This window comes from Taudactylus pleione, unplaced genomic scaffold, assembly GCF_031769625.1.
Source record: "Taudactylus pleione unplaced genomic scaffold, aTauple2 ptg000584l, whole genome shotgun sequence".
Taxonomy (NCBI): domain Eukaryota; kingdom Metazoa; phylum Chordata; class Amphibia; order Anura; family Myobatrachidae; genus Taudactylus; species Taudactylus pleione.
In genome coordinates, this window is record NW_028284986.1 from 149,221 (window position 1) to 174,463 (window position 25,243).

General features: G+C 48.4%; 1 protein-coding gene across 2 annotated transcripts in view; it reads left to right on the plus strand.

The window, feature by feature from the left end:
• LOC148481354 (von Willebrand factor A domain-containing protein 5A-like) overlaps positions 1 to 25,243 on the plus strand; it is a 95,324-nt gene that overhangs the window by 14,059 nt on the left and 56,022 nt on the right. For both annotated transcript variants that reach the window (XM_088453598.1, XM_088453599.1), the window contains exons 4-8: positions 7,992 to 8,214; positions 8,956 to 9,125; positions 10,557 to 10,689; positions 15,643 to 15,812; positions 25,149 to 25,237. In XM_088453598.1, the coding sequence (XP_088309724.1) occupies positions 7,992 to 8,214; positions 8,956 to 9,125; positions 10,557 to 10,689; positions 15,643 to 15,812; positions 25,149 to 25,237 (785 nt within the window). The remainder of the gene's footprint in view (positions 1 to 7,991; positions 8,215 to 8,955; positions 9,126 to 10,556; positions 10,690 to 15,642; positions 15,813 to 25,148; positions 25,238 to 25,243) is intronic.

Below are 25,243 nucleotides of genomic sequence, written 5' to 3' on the forward strand. Positions count from 1 at the left end.
TTTATTGATTAACTTCTGGGAGTAGATTTACTAAAACTTCTAAAACCTACAAATGGAGCTGTTGCCCATCCCAACCAATCAGTCTATCATTTTCTAGGATGCAATAGAGAAATAATAGCTAGAATCTGGTTGCTATGGGCAACATCACCACTTTTCATTTTTAGAAGATTTAGTAAAGTTTCTCCTTTTAGGGATAACTCTCTGTATGAGCGGGATGCAATCGGGAAACCGGCTGACGTGATCCCGTCTGCTTTACCACGGCGTGGGTTAAGTGACAGGCGTCTAATTCTAGACGCCTGTCATTTTCCCAACGCCGGAAGACAGGCGCCCGGCATCCCAATCGAAGGGATGCCGGGCGCCGCGAGCGGACAGCTGTGGGGGGGGGAGGGTTAGGTTTAGCACACCCGGGGGGACTTGGGGTTAGGCTCCCCCCCCCACCATGGGAGGGGTTAGGGTTAGGCTAGGGGGGGGGGAGGTTAGGGTTAGGTAGCGGGGAAGAGGGTGGTTAGGCACTTAGAGGGGGGATTAGGGTTAAGCTTTTGGGGGGGGGGGAGAGGTTTGGGTTAGGCACCCCTAAGGAGGGTTAGGGGGGTTAGGTTAGTGATTACTTACCTCAGGATTTCCAGCGCTGTCGGCCTGCCGCTGCCGGGATCTGTCGAGCTGCCGGGAATCGAACCGCCGGCTGTATTTCATACTGATTCCGCATGAGCCGTCAGTGAGTGACATAATGGAGGGGAAAGGGAGGAGAGCAATATTGTGGTCGCCCCTATCCTTAATTCACTGCAGGGTATCAGCGTCTCCTTCAGGGATAGCTCTGCCTGTGGTTTATACTCTCTGCATCGATCATACATTCCCCAGGGACACTGTAGTGCAGCATTCAGTGAAGGATATGAGGGTATGAGAAGAAGTATGTTATACGTTTGTGTAGGTGGCGTCCCGCACGTACACTCGCCACTCTCCTCTGTTATCTCTAGGACCACCTGGTAGGAAGTACAGGGGGGTGATCTTATTGCCCCAAGTTCTGTTATGAAACGGATGTCCCAAGTCTATTCCTTAGTACGATTTCCTTGTCCAGTTCGTTTAATTAGAGGTTCATAGTCCTGTAACATCCAATGAGGTCTCTTATTAACCAAGAGCATTCACAAAGGTCCTTTCTTCAGGGTCCATAGGTTCCACAGGGAGACCTTGGGGTGTAGGTGATGGGAACCACATCTGGGCACCATGCAGTTAAAGCTTTCAGCTCCCAGGATACATTAGGTCCACTCTCCCTATACCTGGCCCCAAGGCATCTCAGTTTTAGTTGGTGCCCAGCTGGAGTCACTGTTAACGCAGAGGTGCTGCTTGGCAGCCCCTAAAGCTATTTTATTTTATGATTTTGGTAGTTTCTGAACGATCTTCAGAGCATGTAGCAACACTTCATTGGAGTCCATTGGACGTCTGTGCTGCCGCTCCATAACCCCGCCGGCGCCGCGACCTCAGTACTGATCTGGGGATCTCGGCGGGACCCCGGGGTCCGTGCTTGCTGGGCCCTCGCGGACTTCCCAGACTGTGGCTGGACGTAGGGGGACAGGTAGAGCAGGTCACCACTTGCGCTGACCCGCGTATTAGCAGTTAACGTCCCCGCTAGGCTGTTTCAGTGGTGCGTCGCGCCTTGCTCTATTTCTGGGTAGAAAGCACACTGCCCTCCAGCGCGGCACCCTGCTGAGACAGCCTACGGGTTCTGTCTCCATCTGCGGGTTGCTGTGTCCCGCAGGTGGTCAAAACGGCGGCGCATCGGTCACCGCCGGTGAATGGATGCCTGGCATCCGTTCAGTGACCGCAGCGCTTGGAGGCTGCCCGGCATTTCCGTAAGTGCTGGGCACGCCCCCAGGAGTGACTAAAAGGGGACGTGTCATAAAGCCCCCTTTTCTTTGGTCACGTGCCCTCTTCAGCCGCGTGCCGTCGTCACACGCAGAAGTGCCCTGCCTTTAGGTCCAGAGCCCTGCCTGCTACTGGACCAAGAGTGAACACTAAGCAGTCATTGCCTCTGGTCTTGGGGGACAAACCAGAGGCGCTGAGGTGGATGCAGGCCCCCCATACCCTGCGCTTCCACTAGACCACCAGGGACAGTATCTGTGTGGGAAGCCAGCATCCCAGGGGTTAATATTCAGCTAGGGGAGTCGGCCCTCCCTGTTGTAGCGGCTCCTCCCCTCAGCGCGCCTTTCCTCTAGGGTCTGGCTTTGCTGAGCTTGTATGGTGCATCACAGATCTCCTGGGACAGCGTGTGGTCCAGCTCCCCTGCTTCTCTCCTTTTGGGTTAGTGTATACAGCACTATAGCCTTCCCAGACACTGAATCTGGGGAGTTGAATGTAGTGTGAATTTGCAGTACCGTATATTATATGCAATATATATTTCTGCATTGTGTGTGACTTCTATGCTAGTGCTGACTCTGTGCTTTTTCTCTCAACTGTCAGTTTATAGCTTTACAATCTGCCCTAATACGTGTGTGTCTATTTTAATATTGTGAGGTCGGTCACATACTGTTGTGTGCTGCACGGTGCCATATTATAGGTGGACTGGTGACACTGCATACGTTGATAGTGGGTCCCTGCAGCTAATCCTAGCGTTGGTCAGGACCAGTATAGCACTACCTGATATTTCCTTCAATTTTGTCAGTCAGATAAGATGTCTGACTGGGAAATGGAGCAGGATACTGCACCCACTCTGCTGTCCTGCAAGTCATGTGCTGCAGGTATGAGGAAGGAGGATTTGACTCATGATGGGTTGTGTGTGAGGTGCCATCAAGTACCAGGCCTCTCCAAAGGACCCCCCCTTGGGCTGTGTTTTCTCAGACCCTGGCCTCCATTGCGGATCACCTGGTCGTTCCGTCCAGGGGTCACCTCAACATGCCATCCTTCCTGCTCAGGGTATCCCGCAATTTTTGCAGCCTACTCCTGTACCACAGACTGTTGCCCCCTGCCAGGGTTTTCCACACTACTTGCAGCATCAGTTTGTCATTCCCTCGCAGGGATTACCACACGTTATACAGCCACCCTGGGTAGTGAATTTTTTTCTAAGTCCGTACAGAGTTTGGCAGCTTCCTCTACGGCTTTTCAAACCATGTTACAGAATGACAAACCTAAGAAGGCATCTAAACGCCCTGTGGTGTCTTCCCAATCTACTTTACTATCTGACACTGATGTGGCGTCAGACGATGGGGAGGTGGATGATGCGTCTGACTCTGATTCCCTACATCAGGAGGTGGAACCTAAATCTAATATTAATGTCCCTGCTCTGTGTGCGGCCAGTCTGATCCATATTGGTCAGATGACGAACCTGCACCTAAATCTAAACCTCCTCAGTTTAAACGGGTAAAGGTGTCTTGGGCTGTTTTCCGCCTCTGACCAGCTGGTAGACCACATAGCAGAAGCCTGGCAATCGCCAGGTAAGCAGTAACCACTACAAAAGTGTTTGGCCTCATGTTACCCGTTCCCTGAGGGTCATTGCAAGAAATAGGAATCTCCTCCTGTGGTGAGTTCTCATGTCATTCGCTTGATAAAGTGCTACACTACCTATGCCTTCCATCCTTTCCTTGAAAGATTCTACAGATAGAAAGGTGAAGATGTGCCTGAAAGTGATTTCCTCTCAGGAGCTGTTGCCAGTCCGTCCATGGCTATCTCATGGGTGGCCAAGGCAATTGAGAGCTGGGTTAATGTTCTGGAGGACTCCTTCCCCATGGAGGCTCAGATGTCTTTGGTGGGCCACAATAGAGCTGCTGCTGCTCATATTGGTGAGGCTGCTGTAGATGCCAGTTACTGACCTCCAGAGCCACGACCGTGTCTGCTCGCCACTCCCTGTGGCTGCCCTCTTGGATGCAGATGCTGATTTTTAAGAGGGCCCTGGAGGCCTTGCCCTACAATGGAGAGATATTATTAGGCCCAGACCTGGACAAGATTGTGGATACACTGGCAATCTAAGTCAGCATTTTTACCATCGGCTTCTGCGCTTTCAAAGTCTGGAACCACTTCCTTTTCGGTCCTTTCGTTCTCAAGGGCAGTCCAAAGGACAGTCTTTTCCTAAACATTCTGCCACCAAATCGACCACCAAGCCTAAGAAACGGGCCTGGAGTGCCAGACACCCTACTTCCAAACCAGAGGATAAACCCTCGGACTGATGGGAAGGGCCTCCCTCTGGGGGATCCCAGAGTGGGTGGCTGACTTCTTCAGTTTGTCCAGCGCTAGTTCCTCACCACCAAGGACACTTGGGTAAAAGTGGTCTCTCGTCAGCGTTATCTATGGTTGCTGTTCTGCAACAGCACTTCCAGTTTTGAGCGATGCCCTTTGGCCTAACCACGACTCCAAGGGTCTTTACCAAAGTCATGGCTGTAATGGCAGCCCATCTACGGCGTCTGGGTATCATACCTGGACGACCTCCTCTTACTGTAGGGTCTCCAGAGGTACTTCAACACCACCTATGCCTAACCATCGCTTCTCTACAAGCGCATGGGTGGTTGATAAATTGGAACAAGTCCTCCCTTAATTCCCTCGCAGAGGATGGTTCATTTGGGAGCCATTCTGGATTCTCACCAGCAGAGGACCTTTCTAACTCCAGAGAAGATCTCCACGTTGCAAATACGAGTGCGCTGGTGCCTCCGCTGTCGACTAGTGTTGGTACACTCGGCGATGCAGGTGGTAGGATCCATGGTGTCCCATTCACAGCCCCTGCAGGGGCTGATCTTCTCCAAGTGGAGCGGATTACCCCACCGAATCAAGGCTCAGACGATGGTGCTCTCGCCGGAGGTACGTCTGTCCCGGTCTTGGTGGCTCCTGACATCTCATCTCACCAAGGGTCGTCCCTTTTGGATCCCGGACTGGGTACTTCTAACAACTGATTCCAGTCTTCGGGGCTGGGGCACAGTGACCAGTCCACACTCGTGAACAGCGGTCAAAACGATCCTTCCAATCAACATATTAGAATTTCGGGCTGTGTACAGGGCCCTCATGTTGGTAAAGCACAGTCTTCATGGGAAAGCCGTGCAAGTTCAGTCTGACTATGCCACCACAGTGGCTTACATCAACCATCAAGGAGGCACTCAAGTCTGGCAGCAATGGCAGAGGTGTCCTGCATTCTGTCATGGGCAGTGTGTCACCTCCCGGCCATTCGGCAGTGTTCATTCTGGGGGTTCTCAATTGGGAAGCAGACTTCCTCAGCCATCACAACGTGCATCCAGGGGAATGGGCGCTTCACCAAGAGGTGTTTCAACTCTTAGTGGACAAATGGGGTCTCCCAGAGGTGGACCTAATGGCCTCCTGTCACAATCACAAGTTACCAGCATACGGGTCCAGAACAAGAGATGCCGAAGCAAGCTTGGTGGATGCTCTACCAGTGAAGTGGACCTTCCAGTTTGCGTACCAGTATCTCTGCTTCCTCCGGGTTCTTTGGAAGTTCAAACAAGGCGGAGGCACGGTCCTGCTGGTGGCTCTAGCTTGGCCCAGGCGTCATTGGTACTCAGATCTACTGAGTCTCTCCATCGACAATCCATTCCTATTGCCTCAACATCAGGACTTGTCTCAAGGTCCTTGCATCTACCCGAACCTGGATTGTCTGTCTTTGACTGCGTGGCTCTTGAGACATCACTCCTAAGTCTAAAGGATTCTCTGGCTCTGTCATCAATACGAAGCTTCTTGCTTCTGCAAGAATATACCACAGTGTGGCATATCTATTTCCAGTGGAGTCGCTCAAGGGATTACGACCCTCAAGTGTTTTGTATTTCTAGAATACTGGCATTCCTTCAAGCTGGATTGGACTTCTGCCTATGACTGGCCTTATTGAAAGTACATGTTTCTGCACTGTCAGTGTCCTTCCAACGAAGGATAGCTCCGCTCTCGGATATTCGCACCTTTTCTGTATGGTGGTCTCCGGATTCAAACTGGTCTCCATGTGGAGCCTATGGACTGTGAAGAAGAAGAAAATAAGTTATGGTAAGAACTTAACAAAAGGTAACTTTCTTCGAAGTCCACAGGGCACCCACCCTCATATGGACACTTACTGGTTATCTGTTTCCAGTCTCCTTCTGAGTGATTCTTGAGTGTTCCAGTCTTCTTTCTCTCTCTCTCCCTCCTTATCAACTGAGGTGGCTTGGAGGTGGGGTATAGGAAGAGTAGACCCAATGCATCTTGGGAGCTGAAAGCTTTAACTGCGTGGTGCCTGGATTTGGTTCCCATCACCTACACCCCAAGGTCTCCCTGTGGACCCTATGGACTTCGAAGAAAGAGAGTTAACAAAGGTAAGTTCTTACCATAGCTCTCATTTTTGGTTTAGACTTCTCCACAGCATGTGGGGGTCTAAAATCTATGCCGAGTGTGGTCATATGGGCCAGCTTCCTCCTGGAGTGGGAGGATGCTGCAGCTGACCTGACAGAGTGGGAATCTCGTGGGTCAATCGGGTTTGTGGCCGTGGTGTATTCCAGAACAGACAGCTTTCCCCTCAGCCGGGTAGCTGGTGGCTTCCACTACGTGTGTGAGCCACGACTTTGGTGTAGAGCTAGCGCACGCTGTTCCTATGCGTGCAGCGGCATCCTATAGTGTCTAGAAGTGAATGCACAGGTCCCAGCGCATATCGGCCTCTGATTGGCCTGGGTCTTTATACGGTCTGCATACTGCCGAATAACTGCGTGGATTCCATGCTGGCAGCATCTGTACAGTTGCAGCTGACCTCTGTCGGAACCGATCTATAACTTGGCAATTTCTGCTTTTGTCACTGTTTGCTCAGACTTTCTGTGATGCTGAATGTAACAGGTATAAGAAGGGCTGGGCTCCTTGTTTAAAGGTGCGGAGGTTTGTCTTCTACCCAGTCAGCACAGGATATTACTATTTGTGTATATTTCTGCTTTTCTTGTAGTACCAGGCGGGTCTGAGTCACTGAGATTTTTAACCTTTTTTGGCCCTGCAAATTGTGTTTTTCAATTAAGGGTTTTCTTTCTTTAGAAGTTTGAGGGGGGGGGGGGATTCAAAATGATTTTAATAATCATTAAGGGTCTGATTTATCAACTAGTTTATCACTCTCGGAGAGTAATAAAATGCATTGCGTATGATAATGGTGTTCCAGCCAATCAGCTCCCAACTGTCACCTGTTTGAATTAGACAGTTGGGATTGGCTGGAGCATCATTTATCATACGCAACACGGTTTTCACTCTCTCTGAGTGATAAAACTCATTGATAATTGAGGGCCTAAGCCCCCAGTAGTGGCTCTGTCACATCTTCCCCCGCCCACTTCGTATCGGTTGTCGACCAGCCTCTGTATACAGTATCTCCTAAACCTGTCGCTGCGTTGCGGTAGCTGCTGACCACGGAGGTGAAGATTGGGCTCTGCGCTTTTCCATTGTCAGGTCCTACAGCCTAATGTCTTGTCACCAGTGTTCCTGGACTGATCTGTACAGAGTGGTATCTGTGGTGCATTTATTATAGCGCATGGCTTCTTTCCTATTATCTTACAGAGAAGTTGCACAGATCGCAGATATATTTCCGTGCAATGTAACTTTCCGCTGATTCCAGCCAATGCAAAGCAGCCTAACGTGTTGCCTGGTAACCTAATGTGCTCACCTATATGGTGACCTGAATGGTAGATATTACACATAGTTGGTGTGTTCCTTAATAATCATTATTATAATTTATTTACTGTGCTATCTTGGCTAAATAAATTAATAGTTAATAAGATATGTTTTTAATATTGTAGGTCAGCTTCTGGTTCTATCTGTGAGTGTTATGTCCATATAGATGGAGAACAGTGTCCCTGCCCACACAATGGCAGTAGCTGTACCTTCCTGCCCACCTGCAGGGGAGCGTTGGCCCCCTTCCTGCCCACCTGCAGGGGAGCGTTGGCCCCCTTCCGGCCCACCGTTTGGTGACAGAAGAAATCTGGATTGTTTATGAGGGAAATTGGTGGAAGATGAGTTTGGCAGTTTCTTGGGTCACCAGATAATGACCCCCTCGTCCCTTTTCATGTTTTTAGGCTAAAGAAACCTACGACGAGGCCATGAGTCAGGGGCAGCAGGCGTTCCTCCTGGAGGAAGACGAGAGCTCTGCCGACATATTCAGCTGCAGCGTTGGGAATCTACCCCCCGGTCAGGAGGCCGAGGTGACCCTGAAATACGTGCAGGAGCTGCCTGTGGAGGCGGATGGAGCTGTGCGCTTTGTGCTTCCTGCCGTCCTCAACCCCAGATACACCCCAAAAGGTACAGCCAGAGAATGAGCGTTTCCTCGTGCCAGAGCATAAGCTCAGTCATGTCACATCAGTAATCTTGTGGTTTTTCATTACATACATATTAGGGTAAATGTCACTAATCAGACTCATACACTATCACCACCCTCAGCTCTGTCACCACATCTAATGTTATAATCACACTTCTCACCTATTGGGGAATGACTGATGATTTCTTATAGAAGCTGTGAGTCTCATTGGGGGGGGGGGGATTCAGTTCTCTGTAATATCCCGCCAGATATCTCTGCACCTGTATGGGGTGCGAGGGAGACTGTTTGAGGACACATTGCCGTGGAGCCCCTTCAGGGGACATTAGGGAGACGCATCGCAGCAAAGTAAATGTCTGTCTGTGTGTGTGTGTGTTACTCTGGTCACAGGCATCACCTTCCTCTCTGGGCGAGATCACAATCCCTCACACTTATCTGTGGCAGCTCTGAGTTGTCCTGAATAATGGTCCTAGCACAACAGGACAGAGACATATGAACTGATAATTGCAAAACTAAACGCACTAAGAATGTCCTTGTGTTTGCCTCGGGCATAATGGTAATAAATATCTTATAGTCACGTTTAGCAGGAAACTTACATTTTTGTCATTGTACCCGGAGCTGAGCACTGTACCGACCGGTTCCCCGGCACATTGCTGGCAGCCATTTTATGCCGTATCGTATGTATGTGACTTTCCTTTTCTCTCTGACCGTTATTTGTCTCCGTACAGATCACGATGTGAGTGTAACCGCCACACGCCCACAGGTGCCTATTGGGCAGATCCCCTACACCCTGAGTCTGAGTGCTCACTTCCAGTCTGCGCACGGCATTGCCAAGATAGAGTCTAACTGTGACATCACCCCTCTACAATATACTGACGCCGACAAGACTGCGGCCAAGGTGAGGAGATCGCACATAGATGTGACGTTTCCCATGTAGGACTGTGTAACCCACTGTAACATCTTCATTCCTACAAAGCTATGTAATGTAATGATAATACTAATAAGAGCTTGTAACAGAGGACCAGCTATTGGCAGTAAGGGTAATATGGGCGGGAGGTGTGTGTGTGTGTGTGTAAATACAAATCCTGATTGGTCAGTAGCTGCAGTCATCCAATCAGGTGATGAATACACTACACACCTCCTAATATGCAGATTTCATTCTCCCCTCCCATTCTGAGGTTTAGCGCTGGGATGTGTCTCCTCTGACTGCTCGAATTCAGCGGACGGAGGCTCTAACTACACGGTAATGGTGAGGATCTCAAAGGAAAGGTGCCGCTGAAATGTCACTGACCAAACCTAAATTATACACTGTCGGATACATACTAAATACGCAAATTATGATGCGTAATATAAGAATCAAATAAGACTTTTTTTCGGCTCATGTAGAGATGAACAATTTTACACCACAAACTGGCAAATATGCATGTACCACAGTAACAAGTGAGTATATGTTCACACAAGAGCATAAAGAAAGCTTAGAGACGCGTGTTACCAGTAAATGGGAACGCTGTATGACCCTGTATGGACACAGTGGGGTCTAGTCAGCATGATATAATTAACGAAAAAAATGCGGGAACACTGGTTTGTGCATTATTTAAGCTTTTGCCCTATTCAGCAATGTGTATGTGGAGAAGATACTGTAATTATCCTCTCCATATTTTCCTAATTCGCAGAATTACGCACTGTAGGGATCAGCCATTGCTCTAACGCTTTTTGTTTTGCAGAATATCACTTGCACAATATTTCCTTTATATAACGCTATCTCAGAATGGTGTTATATGAAGAAAATGCTTAAATATCCCAAAAACTGCAGGGACAGAGGCTAATTTTAAGTCCCTGCAGCATTGTGTAACACCACACAGTCTCCGTGCCTGGTTTCCGGTGATTGTCGACAGGTAAGTCCAATCTGAGCCTGTTAAACCTGCCGAAATTGATTGACATGTGTAATACAGGCTTTCTACTAGCCTGTAGACATGTATATTTATGTGCAATTATATTTAACATTTATATATAAAAGCACATAAATATACATGTATACAGACTAATGTAAAGCCTGTATTACACATGTCAATCATTTTGGACAGGCTGGAGCTGTACTTACCCCGTCGGCGGTCACCGCAAGCAGGGACGGAGACTGTTCCCGAGCGCATGACTAGATGTTTCAAGTTTTGTCTCCACAAACCATCCTCATTATTTTATTGGACTAGATAAGAGTGCATTAAAAAACGATGGTCTGTCTGACCTATTACAGAGGGTAAATCTGATATCTGGGAGGATTCCACTTATTTTTTATAATGTGTTTTTTTATTGATTTTACTAATGGTTACAGGTGTCGCTGGCGGAGGGTCACAAGTTTGAGCGAGATGTGGAGTTACTCGCTTATTACACGGAGGTGAACAAGCCTAGTGTCATTGTGGAGGCGGGGCTTCAGTCTACACAGGAATCTGGACCGGTTTCATCAGGTGCCGCAAGCAAACACCATGTGTACCCTAAACAGACTTTTGTTATAGGTGCAAACAATAATATGACAAAAAATGGCTGCATCTAGCAAAAATAAAAATTGGGATTTTGTTAATATTTTGGACAAAACATTTAAGCTTGCAGCCAATCAATGGACCCCAATATTTGCAAGTCACTGGCATATATACCCAACACACCATTAAATTGCAGTTAAATGCACTCCACTCACAGGTACAAAGGGTAGCAATCTATACAGGGCTGGTTTGTGACCCTCACCCAACTAGGCTTTTCATAGCCTTGATTGGAAGCAGTCGGAGTTACACTTAGGAAAACTTCTGAAGCCGAAATGAAATCTGCCAGCATTCTGTTTTACCTGTATTGTGCATGGTACTAGTTGCTTTGCAGTATTAATGCCATATATGTGATACCCCAGAGTGGTAAGGGAGAGATTAGTGTGGTGCACCTACTGATCAGTTACCTTGGTGGGTAAATCTTTCAGCAACAGCTTTTCAGCATGCCACATCAGCAGAGAGGCAAGGATTCCCCAGACAGACACCAAAAGGTACAACAGCAATGCAATATAACAAAATATTTATTCTGCAATCTGGCGTAAATATAAAACATGTAAAAGTTGGATAATCAAGATAAAGTTAAATATTATACAGTAAAATCTCAAAAAATGAATTTAGTTTCAAGAAAGCCCCGCATCAGCTATAGTAAAGACCTCTTTATCCACTTGCCTGGCATGTTCGTAATTTTCTGACCACACCAGGCAGTTCTTCATCTGCTCTGGACGTAAAATTTCGTCTAGTTGATAAATCGTGAGGGCGGCTGCAGGAAGAGAATCTTCCCGCAACTGCTGCTCTCAGAGGGACCTTCGGGTCCCTCTGCTTGCCAGCACCCTCTCCCCCCCTGTGTCTTCTGTGCTGCCGATCACAACTGATCGGTCAGCAAAGCAGGACCCCCACCCCACCCAGCGTCTGCAGAGCTGAGCAGCCGCTGGGGAAAAGTAAGTTAACCTCACCCCTAACCTACCTGGTTCCTGTATTTGGTCTCAAATTGAACATCGCGATGTTTCCGATTTTTGTTTCTTTGTTGAAAAACGATTACTATTTTTTTTTTTTTTTTTTATGAAACCGTTTTGGATAAATTAAAATGGATGTTCCTCACCTAATTCATTGATTAAAAAAAAGACCATTTTGGAGCTGTTTTCAGAAAAAAATAAAAATATTAAGTTATGTGGTTAAAGATATCTATAATATGTTTCCAAAATAGCTGCTGTTCACAGCAATACTGCATGCAGCGAATGTTGTGACTGTACAAATATCGTTCTTACTCCTGGGGCGGGGAACCTCAGGCCTGGAGGCCATATAAAGCCTGCGGAATAATTTGCTCTGGCCCTTGGAGCTTTTTTTCAGCTAGCTTCATCTGGCTAGCAGGGTGCCTATAATGGCACCCTGCAGCCAGAATCTATGCAGCAGTTGTGCCTGGAGAGTTCTTGGGATTCTTCAGATGGTCACACCGCTGTCCTTACAGCTCCCCGGAGCATCCTGAGGATGCTCCGGGCATTGTAATCACGGCAATCGTGGCCTGGCCCCTGTGTGACATCACATGGAAGGAGCGTGGCCTGCACCAGGCCCCCCGCAAATTATATATATATATATATATATATATATATATATATATATATATATATATATATATATATATATATATATATATATTATAATTTAATTTTTTTTTTTCATCAAAATGGCCCTCAGCACAAAAAAGGTTCCCTGGTATAAGCTATAATTATGACCGTGCTGAACCACAGAGAAACCCTTGCAGAATGTGTGATTATTCTGAATAAAATGAAAAGTATCCGTGTATAATTAGAAACTGAATACAATGTTGCAAGATTGCAGCATGGCAGATTCTAATATAAACACAATATTAACATGAAAATAAAATGTGCTGATCGGTTATTTGAACCCTACAGGAGTGATTTGTGTCTGATATAGATGGAAAGACCAATCAGTATTACAATCGTATATAGTGCGACCAGCAGTGAAAGGATTTTTAATAGCACTTTTCTTATTTCTTTTTCACACTTCAATTATTCTTACGATCTGTTATTTTAATTAATATTTTGCCTCTACATTGCACACATTATGAAATTTATTTAAAATTAAAGGTTTATTGAATTTTATAGATTTTGTTTTCAGAGAACAACAAATAACCATAATAATGACCCAATAAGTGGCCGTGACATATACTATGTGCATCTCTCAGCATTATCGGTAACACCTCTAAAATCTAATTATACTTCACCAAATTACTAGTTATCCAATATAGAAACGTGTCCCTGGGAGTAAGAAATGGTGTGTTTGGCAATGCCAGGTGTGATAACTGCAGGGGCTCTATGCTAAGTGACTCTGGATGCAGAATTGTTTGCAACCGAAACCGTTTTTACTGCATTTAATAATTTTGTGCGCCCAGCGCAGAGTCTGCACTGATGGCACATTTCTGCTCGCACCCTCCTGAGGTGCGGGCAGAGAACCACATAGAGTAGGGCTTTGGAGTTGGATGTAAATGCCGGGCACACCTTATCTGCATGAATTGTGACAATAACTCATTACAGCTGCAGCAACCTGAGCAGCTCCAGCAAGCCAATGAATTGGTACATCTCTGTTCTGGGATGCCGCATATATGTATACAAAACATATGATCCCAATGTACCCCTTGTGAACTATTAGTGCTTATACCAGTGTCTCCCAAACCTGCTCCTCATGACTACTCACAGTCCAGGTACTAAGGATAGCCATGCATGAGCACAGGTGGCTTAATTATCATTTTTGTCAGTTTGATTTACAACACTATGCTGAAAGAGGGATATCCCTAATGCCTGGAAAGTGTGTTTGAAACATTGGCTTATACTGCGGCTAATGCAGGCTCCATTCATCTTATACTGCTCCCTCACTAGGCTAATGCTGGCACCATCCACCTTCTACTGATCCCTATCCAGGCTAATGCTGGCTCCATCCACCTTTATACAGATCCCTATCCAGGCTAATGCTGGCTCCATCCATCTTATACTGCTCCCTCACTAGGCTAATGCTGGCACCATCCACCTTCTACTGATCCCTATCCAGGCTAATGCTGGCTCCATCCACCTTCTACTGATCCCTATCCAGGCTAATGCTGGCTCCATCCACCTTTATACAGATCCCTATCCAGGCTAATGCTGGCTCCATCCACCTTCTACTGATCCCTATCCAGGCTAATGCTGGCTCCATCCACCTTTATACAGATCCCTATCCAGGCTAATGTTGGCTTCACCCATCTTATACTGATCCCTATCCAGGCTAATTCTGGCTTCATCCATGTTATACTGATCCCTATACTGCAGGGGTTCCCAACCACGGTCCTCAAGGCACACTAACAGTCCAGGTTTTAAGGATAGCCATAGTTGAGCACAGGTGACTTAATTAGTACCTCATTTATTTTTATTTAACCACCTGTGCTCAAGCATGGATACCACTAAAACCAGGACTGTTAGTGTGCCTTGAGGACCGAGGTTGGGAATTACTGCTATACAGGCTAATGCTGGCTCCATCCACCTTATATCTATCCTGTACTGATCCCTATACAGGGTAGACCTGTCTTAGTGCCTATTGGAAGCCGCGCTCTGAGCAGGAAGCTTGTTAGGAGTCTGTTCTGTCTGTAGACTAATAATTATATGTAGTTTGCATAATTTAACCACTTGCCTGGCACGGTCGTATCAGATACGACCATACCAGACCGGGCTTTCCCTGACATGGTTGTATCTGATACGACCAGTCAGAAATGGCCACTAGGTGGCTATGGAAAGTTAATCTTCCCACTGCCGCCTATATCAGAGGGACCTTCTGGTCCCTCTACACCCGCGGCTCCCCCTTCTTTGTGTCCCGATCACTGCTGGCCACAGTGATCGGGCACCGTTGGCACCCCCCTCCCGGCGTACTTCAATAGAGGAAGCAGCCAGGACTCATGTAGCCCCGGCTGCTGCTGTGACCCCGATCACTGTGGCCAGCAGTGATCGGGCAGCCCGGCTGGCCCCACCCCCTTCAGTGAGAAGCAGCAGCGACTGCACTGGTAGCCGCCGCTGCTGCTATGTATCGGAGCCGCCAGCGGGACACCGTCCCGCTGCGCCTCCGGGAACACAGTGATCAGTGCGATCACGGTGTAGAAGCAGCAGCGCGGCTCTGGTAGCCGACGCTGCGTAGCCGGGCCGCCAGCCGTCGGAACACCCTCCCGCTGCGGCTCCAGCACAACAGTGATCACATAGTGTTCACTGGCTGAGTGGAAGCAGCAGCGGCTGTTCTAGGTACCCGGGCCACTCCCTCTGGCCTCAGCTGCTCCTCCACCTCCCCCATAATGCCCATTATTATAAAGGGCCAGGCCATACTAAAATTGTGTGTATATCTCTATCTCATCGCCTCTGATTAGGGATGCAACCGACCATCGATGGTTTGCAAAACAGTCGATGGTCTGACGGAAAACAAGTAGTTTGCCATTGCTGGTGGGCATCAATGTTGCACAATCGATGGCAACCCTCAACTGATTAGGAAACATTGGCAGTTGTGGTCTACACACCTCCTCGACCAATCGCTAAATTGATGGCTTCTAACGATGGTTTAACCATCGATGGTACAGATGTCAATGGCCATCACTACAGTATAACATAAAAATTTTGTATTTTTATGGTATACTGTGTTTTTAAAAAAAAAAAAAAAATAATAATAATAATTTTAAACTTATCCATCACTATTTTATTTGAAAATTTATGTTCTTGACCTAATTCAATCCTAAAAGAAACCGACAATTTTGGAGCGGTTTTTGGAAACAGAATTCGTCAGTTAAGGGACATCTGCTGTACACTGTATATAAATATTTATATAATACATCACATCTTTCCCCTCTATATTCTATAGGGACCATTATGACCGACTCTGTCGTGATGTTGAATTTCTACCCCAGTTTCCCAGAGAGCCAGGAACAGTCCAGCTGTGGAGAGTTTATATTCCTTGTGGACCGCTCTGGGAGTATGGAGTGTGCAATGAACTCTGAGCCTAATGCTCCACTGCGCATTCAGAGTGCTAAGGTCAGTGCCGGGGCCTCCGTGTCACTAATAATTTAGGGTGGGTGTTTGTGGGGGTCATAGTGTCCTGTGACTGGTACATGGGTGTTTGTATGTGTCCTCGCTGCCTGGTGTCCAGCGGTCCTGTGTTTTGTGTGGTGGTATTTTATTTCTCTGGGGTTCATTAATCATAACATATTTATGGTAAGTGATAATTATGATTTGAACTTGCTGCAAGTTCAGACAAAGTTTAGGCCGCATTCATCACACCTCCTGCCCTAAACTATTACTCCTGAAATTCTGCTGTTTCTGCGCAGTAAGTTTTTCGGAAGTGAGAGACTTTTCTCCCGCCCCTCCGGTCTGCCGTTAGTCTTCACAGCCTGTCTTCAATCTGCGCGTGTACCACTGGGAAGCTTCTCTGAAGACCGGAGGGGCAGGGGACTGGGGCAGCCAGAACACAGCGGGGAGAGGGGGCATCTGAAGAGATCACTTTGCTGCACAGGCTGCCATGTACCTTAGTATATAACTTCTAATGTAGCTCAGTATGAGGTAAATTCATACACACTTACTGTCATATTGTCGTCATGGTGACACTTCTACCATTGGAATATAACCAGATTCCGTAGCTCTCGCTCCCCAGCCACAGCTAATATTCTGTACTGTAGGGGAAACCTGTTCTACATTCAAAGAAGATCTACAGTAGCTGCTCATACATAGTCCAGATCTGCATAGTCCAGCGTGGGCAATATGGGTACAGTTTAGGGATATGCTCAGTATACCTGCACGTGGGATGCCGACACTTGGAATACCGGTGGTGGCATCCCAAAGGTAAGTAGCGGGGTTGGGCAGTAAGGGGAGAAGGTTGGGGTTGGGCAGTAAGGGGAGAAGGTTAGGATACCTACCGACACCTGTTGGTATCTGTGACCGGATGGCCTCTTGCCGACTCCCGATCAGATTGGGGATTCGATCCCCCAACTTGGGGTATCAGGGATTCCCACTTGCCACCAGTGACTGCTTGTCACTGACTCCGCCCACTGCGCCGTGGATGTAATAATGCTGCCCCCACCGAGCTCCTCCTATCGGCACTCTGAACCGCTTGCGAACACCCAGGCTCCTGCCTCGGCACCTGGAACCGCTCTGCTGGCGTATGCGTTGACTAGCTGCGGCCACACCCCCTGATTGGTGTCTGCTGATCCCTCGCAATGGACCAGGCTGTGCACTGTAGCTTGGCAGAGGGCTTGAACTTGGAGACACGGAGCTCCACCCAGAACGGCCGGAGAACGGAATAGCGTTTGGCGCAATTCTGTTGGTTGCAGGATGGAGATACAATCGTAGTAAAGGCAAGATGTTTATTGCTCAATGGTCTTCAAAAAGACCCGTCCTTCCAGATGAAGGGTACATCAGCATGCAGAAATCTGATCAATCAGCAGTTCTTCTCCACAAAGGATTGTCGGGGGTACAATTTTACAAGGCACGAAGCCCTTTTTTTATGCTACTCCTATACACATGACCACGGGGTAAGTCCGCCCTGGGTTCCTCTTAGCCAATCAGGCCATCTCACAAAACATAAACGCGTCTTACATTTCACAGAAATTAAATCTATTTCCTCGATACCACCCAAAAACATTTGGTTTCCTAAGCACAAACTGAGTTAGCATATACTGTTTCTGAAAAGGTAAATATAATGCAAATTTCTATTGCATTCGTCCTTTCACATGTCTATGACTAAACCAGTTTTGGCTTTCCGAGTCTTAGCACCTTCTAAGTTCTTACACAAACTCATTGCGTTCCCCAAACTTGCTGGGTATTGTACATAGGGACACACCGGAGACCTCTGCATTGCATCTCAATGAAAGTGCTGTAAATAAAGGTTTGGTCACAACATCAGGATAAGTAACATGTCACTAGGAGGTGAGAAGGTCTCAAAACCATTTGACTTAAATGTTACAGCCTTCTAAAACAAAATAACTTATAAGTGCATAGGCTATACATTTAAAAAAGTACAGCCTATGCACTTATAAGGAATGTATATTTCCACAACTGCGCACAGCAGATTGAATATAACCTGTTCAAATATATATATTCGCAGTACGTGGCTCACTGCGCCTAAAGGTCCTTTTTAAAAATGGTGCCACGGCATGAGAGTTAATCTCTTCAGTGCTGTGGCAGCCATTTTAATCACGTGTGGTCGACCTCCGGCCACAGTATCCTAGCCCTGTCGGGATTTTGACCGCCGGCATCCTGTACCCATACCAGATTTTTCCATAGGCCACAGGAAGCCAGCAGATAATGGGTGTCGTTCAGGATCTATTAGGAGCAGTAATGTTTGTTGCACAATACCATCTCTTAGAAGAGCAGCTGCACATGACTGAGATGATGCGATGACTCACACGGATGTTATACACACAGAAGACATATAGTATACGTGTGATCTTTATATAGAGCCAAAAGCCGTTTCCACCAATGCCTTAAATTAACAAACTCTCAAAGTACTTCAGAGCATTCCACATGGGTCATGTGTCCGGGCACTTAGATAGGACTAGGTTATAGAACCAGTATTGTATTATATGCTTGTGGAGCTCATTTCTCCCCTGTGAGTCATTGCAAACAGGAGAACGTTCAACACAGGGATATTATATATTAATGATTAGCATCAGGGAATGGCTATGGGTTATCTACAGTTATGATATAAAAACTATTTACAGTATACAGTATGGGGGACTGTTTCCATTACTAGGTCTTAGACTGACAGAAAGACCACACACACATTCCCTGTATGGATGCACTCTCCCCTGTACTGTGTGCGCTCTCCCCTCCCCCTGTACTGTACTGTGTGCACGCGCTCTCCCCTCCCCCTGTACTGTACTGTGTGCACTCTCTCCTCCCCCTGTACTGTACTGTGTGCACTCTCTCCTCCCCCTGTACTGTACTGTGTGCACGCGCTCTCCCCTCCCCCTGTACTGTACTGTGTGCACGCGCTCTCCCCTCCCCCTGTACTGTACTGTGTGCACGCGCTCTCCCCTCCCCCTGTACTGTACTGTGTGCACGCGCTCTCCCCTCCCCCTGTACTGTACTGTGTGCACGCGCTCTCCCCTCCCCCTGTACTGTACTGTGTGCACGCGCTCTCCCCTCCCCCTGTACTGTACTGTGTGCACGCGCTCTCCCCTCCCCCTGTACTGTACTGTGTGCACGCGCTCTCCCCTCCCCCTGTACTGTACTGTGTGCACGCGCTCTCCCCTCCCCCTGTACTGTACTGTGTGCACGCGCTCTCCCCTCCCCCTGTACTGTACTGTGTGCACGCGCTCTCCCCTCCCCCTGTACTGTACTGTGTGCACGCGCTCTCCCCTCCCCCTGTACTGTACTGTGTGCACGCGCTCTCCCCTCCCCCTGTACTGTACTGTGTGCACGCGCTCTCCCCTCCCCCTGTACTGTACTGTGTGCACGCGCTCTCCCCTCCCCCTGTACTGTACTGTGTGCACGCGCTCTCCCCTCCCCCTGTACTGTACTGTGTGCACGCGCTCTCCCCTCCCCCTGTACTGTACTGTGTGCACGCGCTCTCCCCTCCCCCTGTACTGTACTGTGTGCACGCGCTCTCCCCTCCCCCTGTACTGTACTGTGTGCACGCGCTCTCCCCTCCCCCTGTACTGTACTGTGTGCACGCGCTCTCCCCTCCCCCTGTACTGTACTGTGTGCACGCGCTCTCCCCTCCCCCTGTACTGTACTGTGTGCACGCGCTCTCCCCTCCCCCTGTACTGTACTGTGTGCACGCGCTCTCCCCTCCCCCTGTACTGTACTGTGTGCACGCGCTCTCCCCTCCCCCTGTACTGTACTGTGTGCACGCGCTCTCCCCTCCCCCTGTACTGTACTGTGTGCACGCGCTCTCCCCTCCCCCTGTACTGTACTGTGTGCACGCGCTCTCCCCTCCCCCTGTACTGTACTGTGTGCACGCGCTCTCCCCTCCCCCTGTACTGTACTGTGTGCACGCGCTCTCCCCTCCCCCTGTACTGTACTGTGTGCACGCGCTCTCCCCTCCCCCTGTACTGTACTGTGTGCACGCGCTCTCCCCTCCCCCTGTACTGTACTGTGTGCACGCGCTCTCCCCTCCCCCTGTACTGTACTGTGTGCACGCGCTCTCCCCTCCCCCTGTACTGTACTGTGTGCACGCGCTCTCCCCTCCCCCTGTACTGTACTGTGTGCACGCGCTCTCCCCTCCCCCTGTACTGTACTGTGTGCACGCGCTCTCCCCTCCCCCTGTACTGTACTGTGTGCACGCGCTCTCCCCTCCCCCTGTACTGTACTGTGTGCACGCGCTCTCCCCTCCCCCTGTACTGTACTGTGTGCACGCGCTCTCCCCTCCCCCTGTACTGTACTGTGTGCACGCGCTCTCCCCTCCCCCTGTACTGTACTGTGTGCACGCGCTCTCCCCTCCCCCTGTACTGTACTGTGTGCACGCGCTCTCCCCTCCCCCTGTACTGTACTGTGTGCACGCGCTCTCCCCTCCCCCTGTACTGTACTGTGTGCACGCGCTCTCCCCTCCCCCTGTACTGTACTGTGTGCACGCGCTCTCCCCTCCCCCTGTACTGTACTGTGTGCACGCGCTCTCCCCTCCCCCTGTACTGTACTGTGTGCACGCGCTCTCCCCTCCCCCTGTACTGTACTGTGTGCACGCGCTCTCCCCTCCCCCTGTACTGTACTGTGTGCACGCGCTCTCCCCTCCCCCTGTACTGTACTGTGTGCACGCGCTCTCCCCTCCCCCTGTACTGTACTGTGTGCACGCGCTCTCCCCTCCCCCTGTACTGTACTGTGTGCACGCGCTCTCCCCTCCCCCTGTACTGTACTGTGTGCACGCGCTCTCCCCTCCCCCTGTACTGTACTGTGTGCACGCGCTCTCCCCTCCCCCTGTACTGTACTGTGTGCACGCGCTCTCCCCTCCCCCTGTACTGTACTGTGTGCACGCGCTCTCCCCTCCCCCTGTACTGTACTGTGTGCACGCGCTCTCCCCTCCCCCTGTACTGTACTGTGTGCACGCGCTCTCCCCTCCCCCTGTACTGTACTGTGTGCACGCGCTCTCCCCTCCCCCTGTACTGTACTGTGTGCACGCGCTCTCCCCTCCCCCTGTACTGTACTGTGTGCACGCGCTCTCCCCTCCCCCTGTACTGTACTGTGTGCACGCGCTCTCCCCTCCCCCTGTACTGTACTGTGTGCACGCGCTCTCCCCTCCCCCTGTACTGTACTGTGTGCACGCGCTCTCCCCTCCCCCTGTACTGTACTGTGTGCACGCGCTCTCCCCTCCCCCTGTACTGTGTGCACGCGCTCTCCCCTCCCCCTGTACTGTACTGTGTGCACGCGCTCTCCCCTCCCCCTGTACTGTGTGCACGCGCTCTCCCCTCCCCCTGTACTGTACTGTGTGCACGCGCTCTCCCCCTGTATGTATAACCTCTCTGTATGTGGTTGTCCAGGTGATACCTTCCCATGTCCTTGTCTCAAACCTGTTAGAACTTTATTACACTTTCTGCATTTTCAAAAATATGATTTGCGCTGCCACAATACTAGAAATGGAGAATTGGATGGTTGGGTCGGGGAGGGTAATAAGCGATTTGTTGAGTTGTAAAAGGCAAATGCACAAGGACATTTAATTGATACAATATTATCTTAGCAATTACAGCAATTTAAATAGGCTGAACATCACCAGGTTACTAGTTTTATTGATATCTAACTCAATCTCCCTCGCCTCCCCTCTCCCTCGCGTAGTTATCTCCCCCTTTCGCGGAAGGGGGAATTGTATCCTACCTTGCACTACTCTTGTAGAAGTGTAGCCAGGGGTATTGCTGCTTTATTTATATGAATACATTTTGGCTGTTTATGCAGCAGACTGTGCATTTGTTGCAGAATTGTTTTGTTTCTACTGTACCTTGCATCAGTTGCCCATAGACCTTAGGCAGGATCCGTCTGTTGTCTGTCTTCTCTTTCTATACTGTCCTGTTGCTAGGAAGGCCAGAAAAAGCTTCTAAATGTAAGCCAGTCCCTTCTCTGCCTTTTGTATTATGCGTGCGCAATAGAAAAATGATCGGGTGGCACAGAGCTAGGGGTCCTCTGTGCAGCCTGTGACAGATTTTTCAGATGTCGGGAGGTGTGATGGACAAGCCAGGGGTTCCAGGGTGGGCTAGGTCCATGGCTCAAGCTATTGAGGAGCTTAGGTGGAGAGTAGATCTCCAAACTGAGGTCAGTGACTCCAATCTTCCTTGTTCCCAATCAGATCCCTCCACTCTCCTTTTGGATTCTTCTACTGAGCCTACAGTATGTGGGCCCTTAATATTGGAAGGTGCCTTTCCAAGGTGTCTCCCTCCATGGATAAAATTTGCCTCCTTGTATAAAAATAGGGACATTCACGTTTTTCTGATACTTTTAAAAGCGGCGTGAGGGCAGCGGGCAGTTGGGATGGAGGTGACCCAGCCCATGCATCGGCCGGGTCACCTTACTTTGCGGCTGCAGGGGAGGGAACTTGGGGGCAGCGGGCAGTCAGATTTTACAACAGTGGTCCAGGGCGGGATACAGTTTGAACAGACGACTCTTGCTACTCTCCCCTTGGACACGTCTGTCACTTTTTGTGCTTGCTCAACTTTGACAGACTGGGGCACTGTTACACAAGGGCCTTCAGTTTCAATGTCTTTGATCATATAAAGAATCCACCCTCTCCGATATGCCCTCCTTCAGGCTCAGTCAGAACTCCGGGGCAAAGACCATTCAGATTCAATAGGATAACAACTCTACTGTGGCTTGCATAAACGAGCAGGGTGGCACAAGAAGTAGTCGTGCAACTCATGGCGTGGGTCTTGATCCCAGATCCTGAGGGCTTGTGGATTGTCTAGACCAGTGGTTCACACTATGCTCCGCTCTAGTAAGCCGATCAATTTACAGATCTATTACCGAATGTGGTTTCTAAGTTCCACATATTAGGACATCATTTTCCAGGGGCTTCGTCAGGAACGCCAGCTTCCGCTTTTGCTCTCTTGTACCTGGTCAGGGCTTTTATTCTTCTAATTCAGAACCTTACAAAATATATAAACGCATATGTGACCAAAGACTTGTAGGACAAGGACATGGATAATATACATTGCTACATTAGTGACCATAACACCCACATAAGCAGCAGAGCGTAAGCAACTAACAGGGGTATTCAATATGGGTGCGATAACATCGTTTTTGTGTTAATATCGGAGCTATGACGTCATTACCGCAGGTTTTAGTTTTACACTGTATTCAATATCAAAGACTTATCGCAGTTTTGAAAAGTCTTTGATAAAAAACGGGGATAACTTTTCACCGTTGAATAGGTGTCGAAAAAGTGCAGAATTGGTGTTTAGGGGTGCACCCCTGAGTGAACTGTGTCAAAAAAAAAAAAAATAGGGACACCCCAAAAAATAACTTGAAAAATTGTTAAACAATAGGGAAATAGGTTCAGGGCTATTCTGCAAGTATGCGGCAGGTGTATTATAGAATAGATTATTAGCGGCAGGTGTTTTCTAGAATAGATTTATAGCAGCACGTGTTTTGAAGAATAGATTTATAGCGGCAGGTGCACAAATGCAGAATTTTTAAAAACTTACTTTAGGGACATCAAAATATGCTACTACCCATTTTCATGTACCCCAAATTTGATGGGACCACTTAAAAAAAAACGAAAAAAATTACCTAAGTGCTCTTCTGCATCACTTCTTCAATGTCGGGGAAAAAACACCTGCTGCGGCTATTTAAATCCCCGACTTTCAATTAAAGGCTAAAACGGGGGTACCCATAGTGTTCCCCCATGTTTTTACAACTTTAGGGGGGTCCTACAATTATTTTAAGGAAAAATTCGTAACTTTACGCAAATCCAACTTCGGAGTTTCCCGTTTTCGTTAATTTTATATTGAATACAGGGATAAGCGGGAGCGCGCACCAGACTTAACGCAGAAAAAAACTCCGATATGAAACGTTAACTTCACTGCCGAAGTTAACGTTTCATATTGAATACCCCTCTAAGTGTTAGGTGCCCTAGTGGGGAGTAAGAATTAGATTAAAGTAAGGAGAAGCACAAGAGGGTAGAAGGCCCTGCTCATAAGAGCTTACATTCTAAAGGGGAGGGGCAGACCATCAGGTGTGACACAGATGGGGTAGACTAGGAGCATGGAGATGCAAGTTAATACCTACTACTTCATTATAGCCTTCCAGCTCCCATCTTAAGAGCCTGTTTGAATGACTTGTAGAGAGGTGGGGAGAGTGAGCAAATCTTGGAGGCAAGAGTGAGGAAGTATTCTGTTGGCGGCGTGCATTGGTTGAACCTGGAGATGGCGAACAGGAGAGTTAAGGGAGGATATAAATGGGATAAGATTGAGTGAGGGCTTTTTAAGTGAGTGTGAGAACCTTGAATTGGGTTCTGAAAGGGAAGGGGAGCTAGTGGAGGGCTTGTAGGAGAGGAAGATGAGCCGAGCAGCAGCATTGAGGACAGACCGGAGAGGAGAGAGGTGGGATTTGGGGAGACCAGATAGGAGGAGGTTACAGTAGTGTATGAGGGTTTTAGTAGGCTTTGAGGATTTGCATTGATCGTACGTCTTCCCTTAGGTGCACAGGCTCTTTGTTGGTGCTCATAGATGCCGCAAAGTGCGGTTGGCCAGCATCTAAAAATTCCATTGCTTGGTTGATCACCTCTACCTAACATCAGGCTTACCTCTCTTCAGATGGGCCCGTTCTTGCCTTCCTCCGAGCTCATTCCACTTGCACCATCGGAGCTTCCTGGGTGGTTCGCCATGGGGCCTCGATAGAACAGCTGTGCCAAGCTGTTACCTGGTCTTCTGTACATACCTTCGTGAAATTCTGTTCCATACTTTTGGTTCATGTGATGCAAGTTTTGACGGTAAGGTTTTATGTGCGGCACTCCCACCACCCTGATTGGCTTGTTTTGTGAGGTCCCGCAGTCAAATCATGCAGTGTCCCCCAGATGGATTCTGAGGAAGGGATTTTAGGGTTAGTGTAAACTTTGTATTCTTTTACACGGGTGAGAGATTAAAGCTGGAATTGCTACTCAGCAATATTCTCCCTAATACTATTGTGGTGTTTGCAGTTATTCTATTGTCTAAAAGGATTTAACTAACACAACAATGAAACACCGTGTGTGTGTGTGTGTGTGTGTGTGTGCGCGTGTGTGTGTGTTTCTCTTAAGCTGCCCCGACTGCTCAGTTTGGAGTGCTCATTGTATATGGTATACTATGGTCCATGATTGTGCATTATAAAGTTATGTATGTATGTATTCGCAGTGTATGCATTTATTTTTGTTGACTAACACATACTTCTTACCCAACCTGCTCTGTCTCTTCTCTCCAGGAGACCCTGGTTCTTCTATTGAAGAGTTTGCCCCTCGGATGTTACTTCAATGTCTTTGGATTCGGGTCTGACTTTGAGTCCTTCTTCCCGTGAGT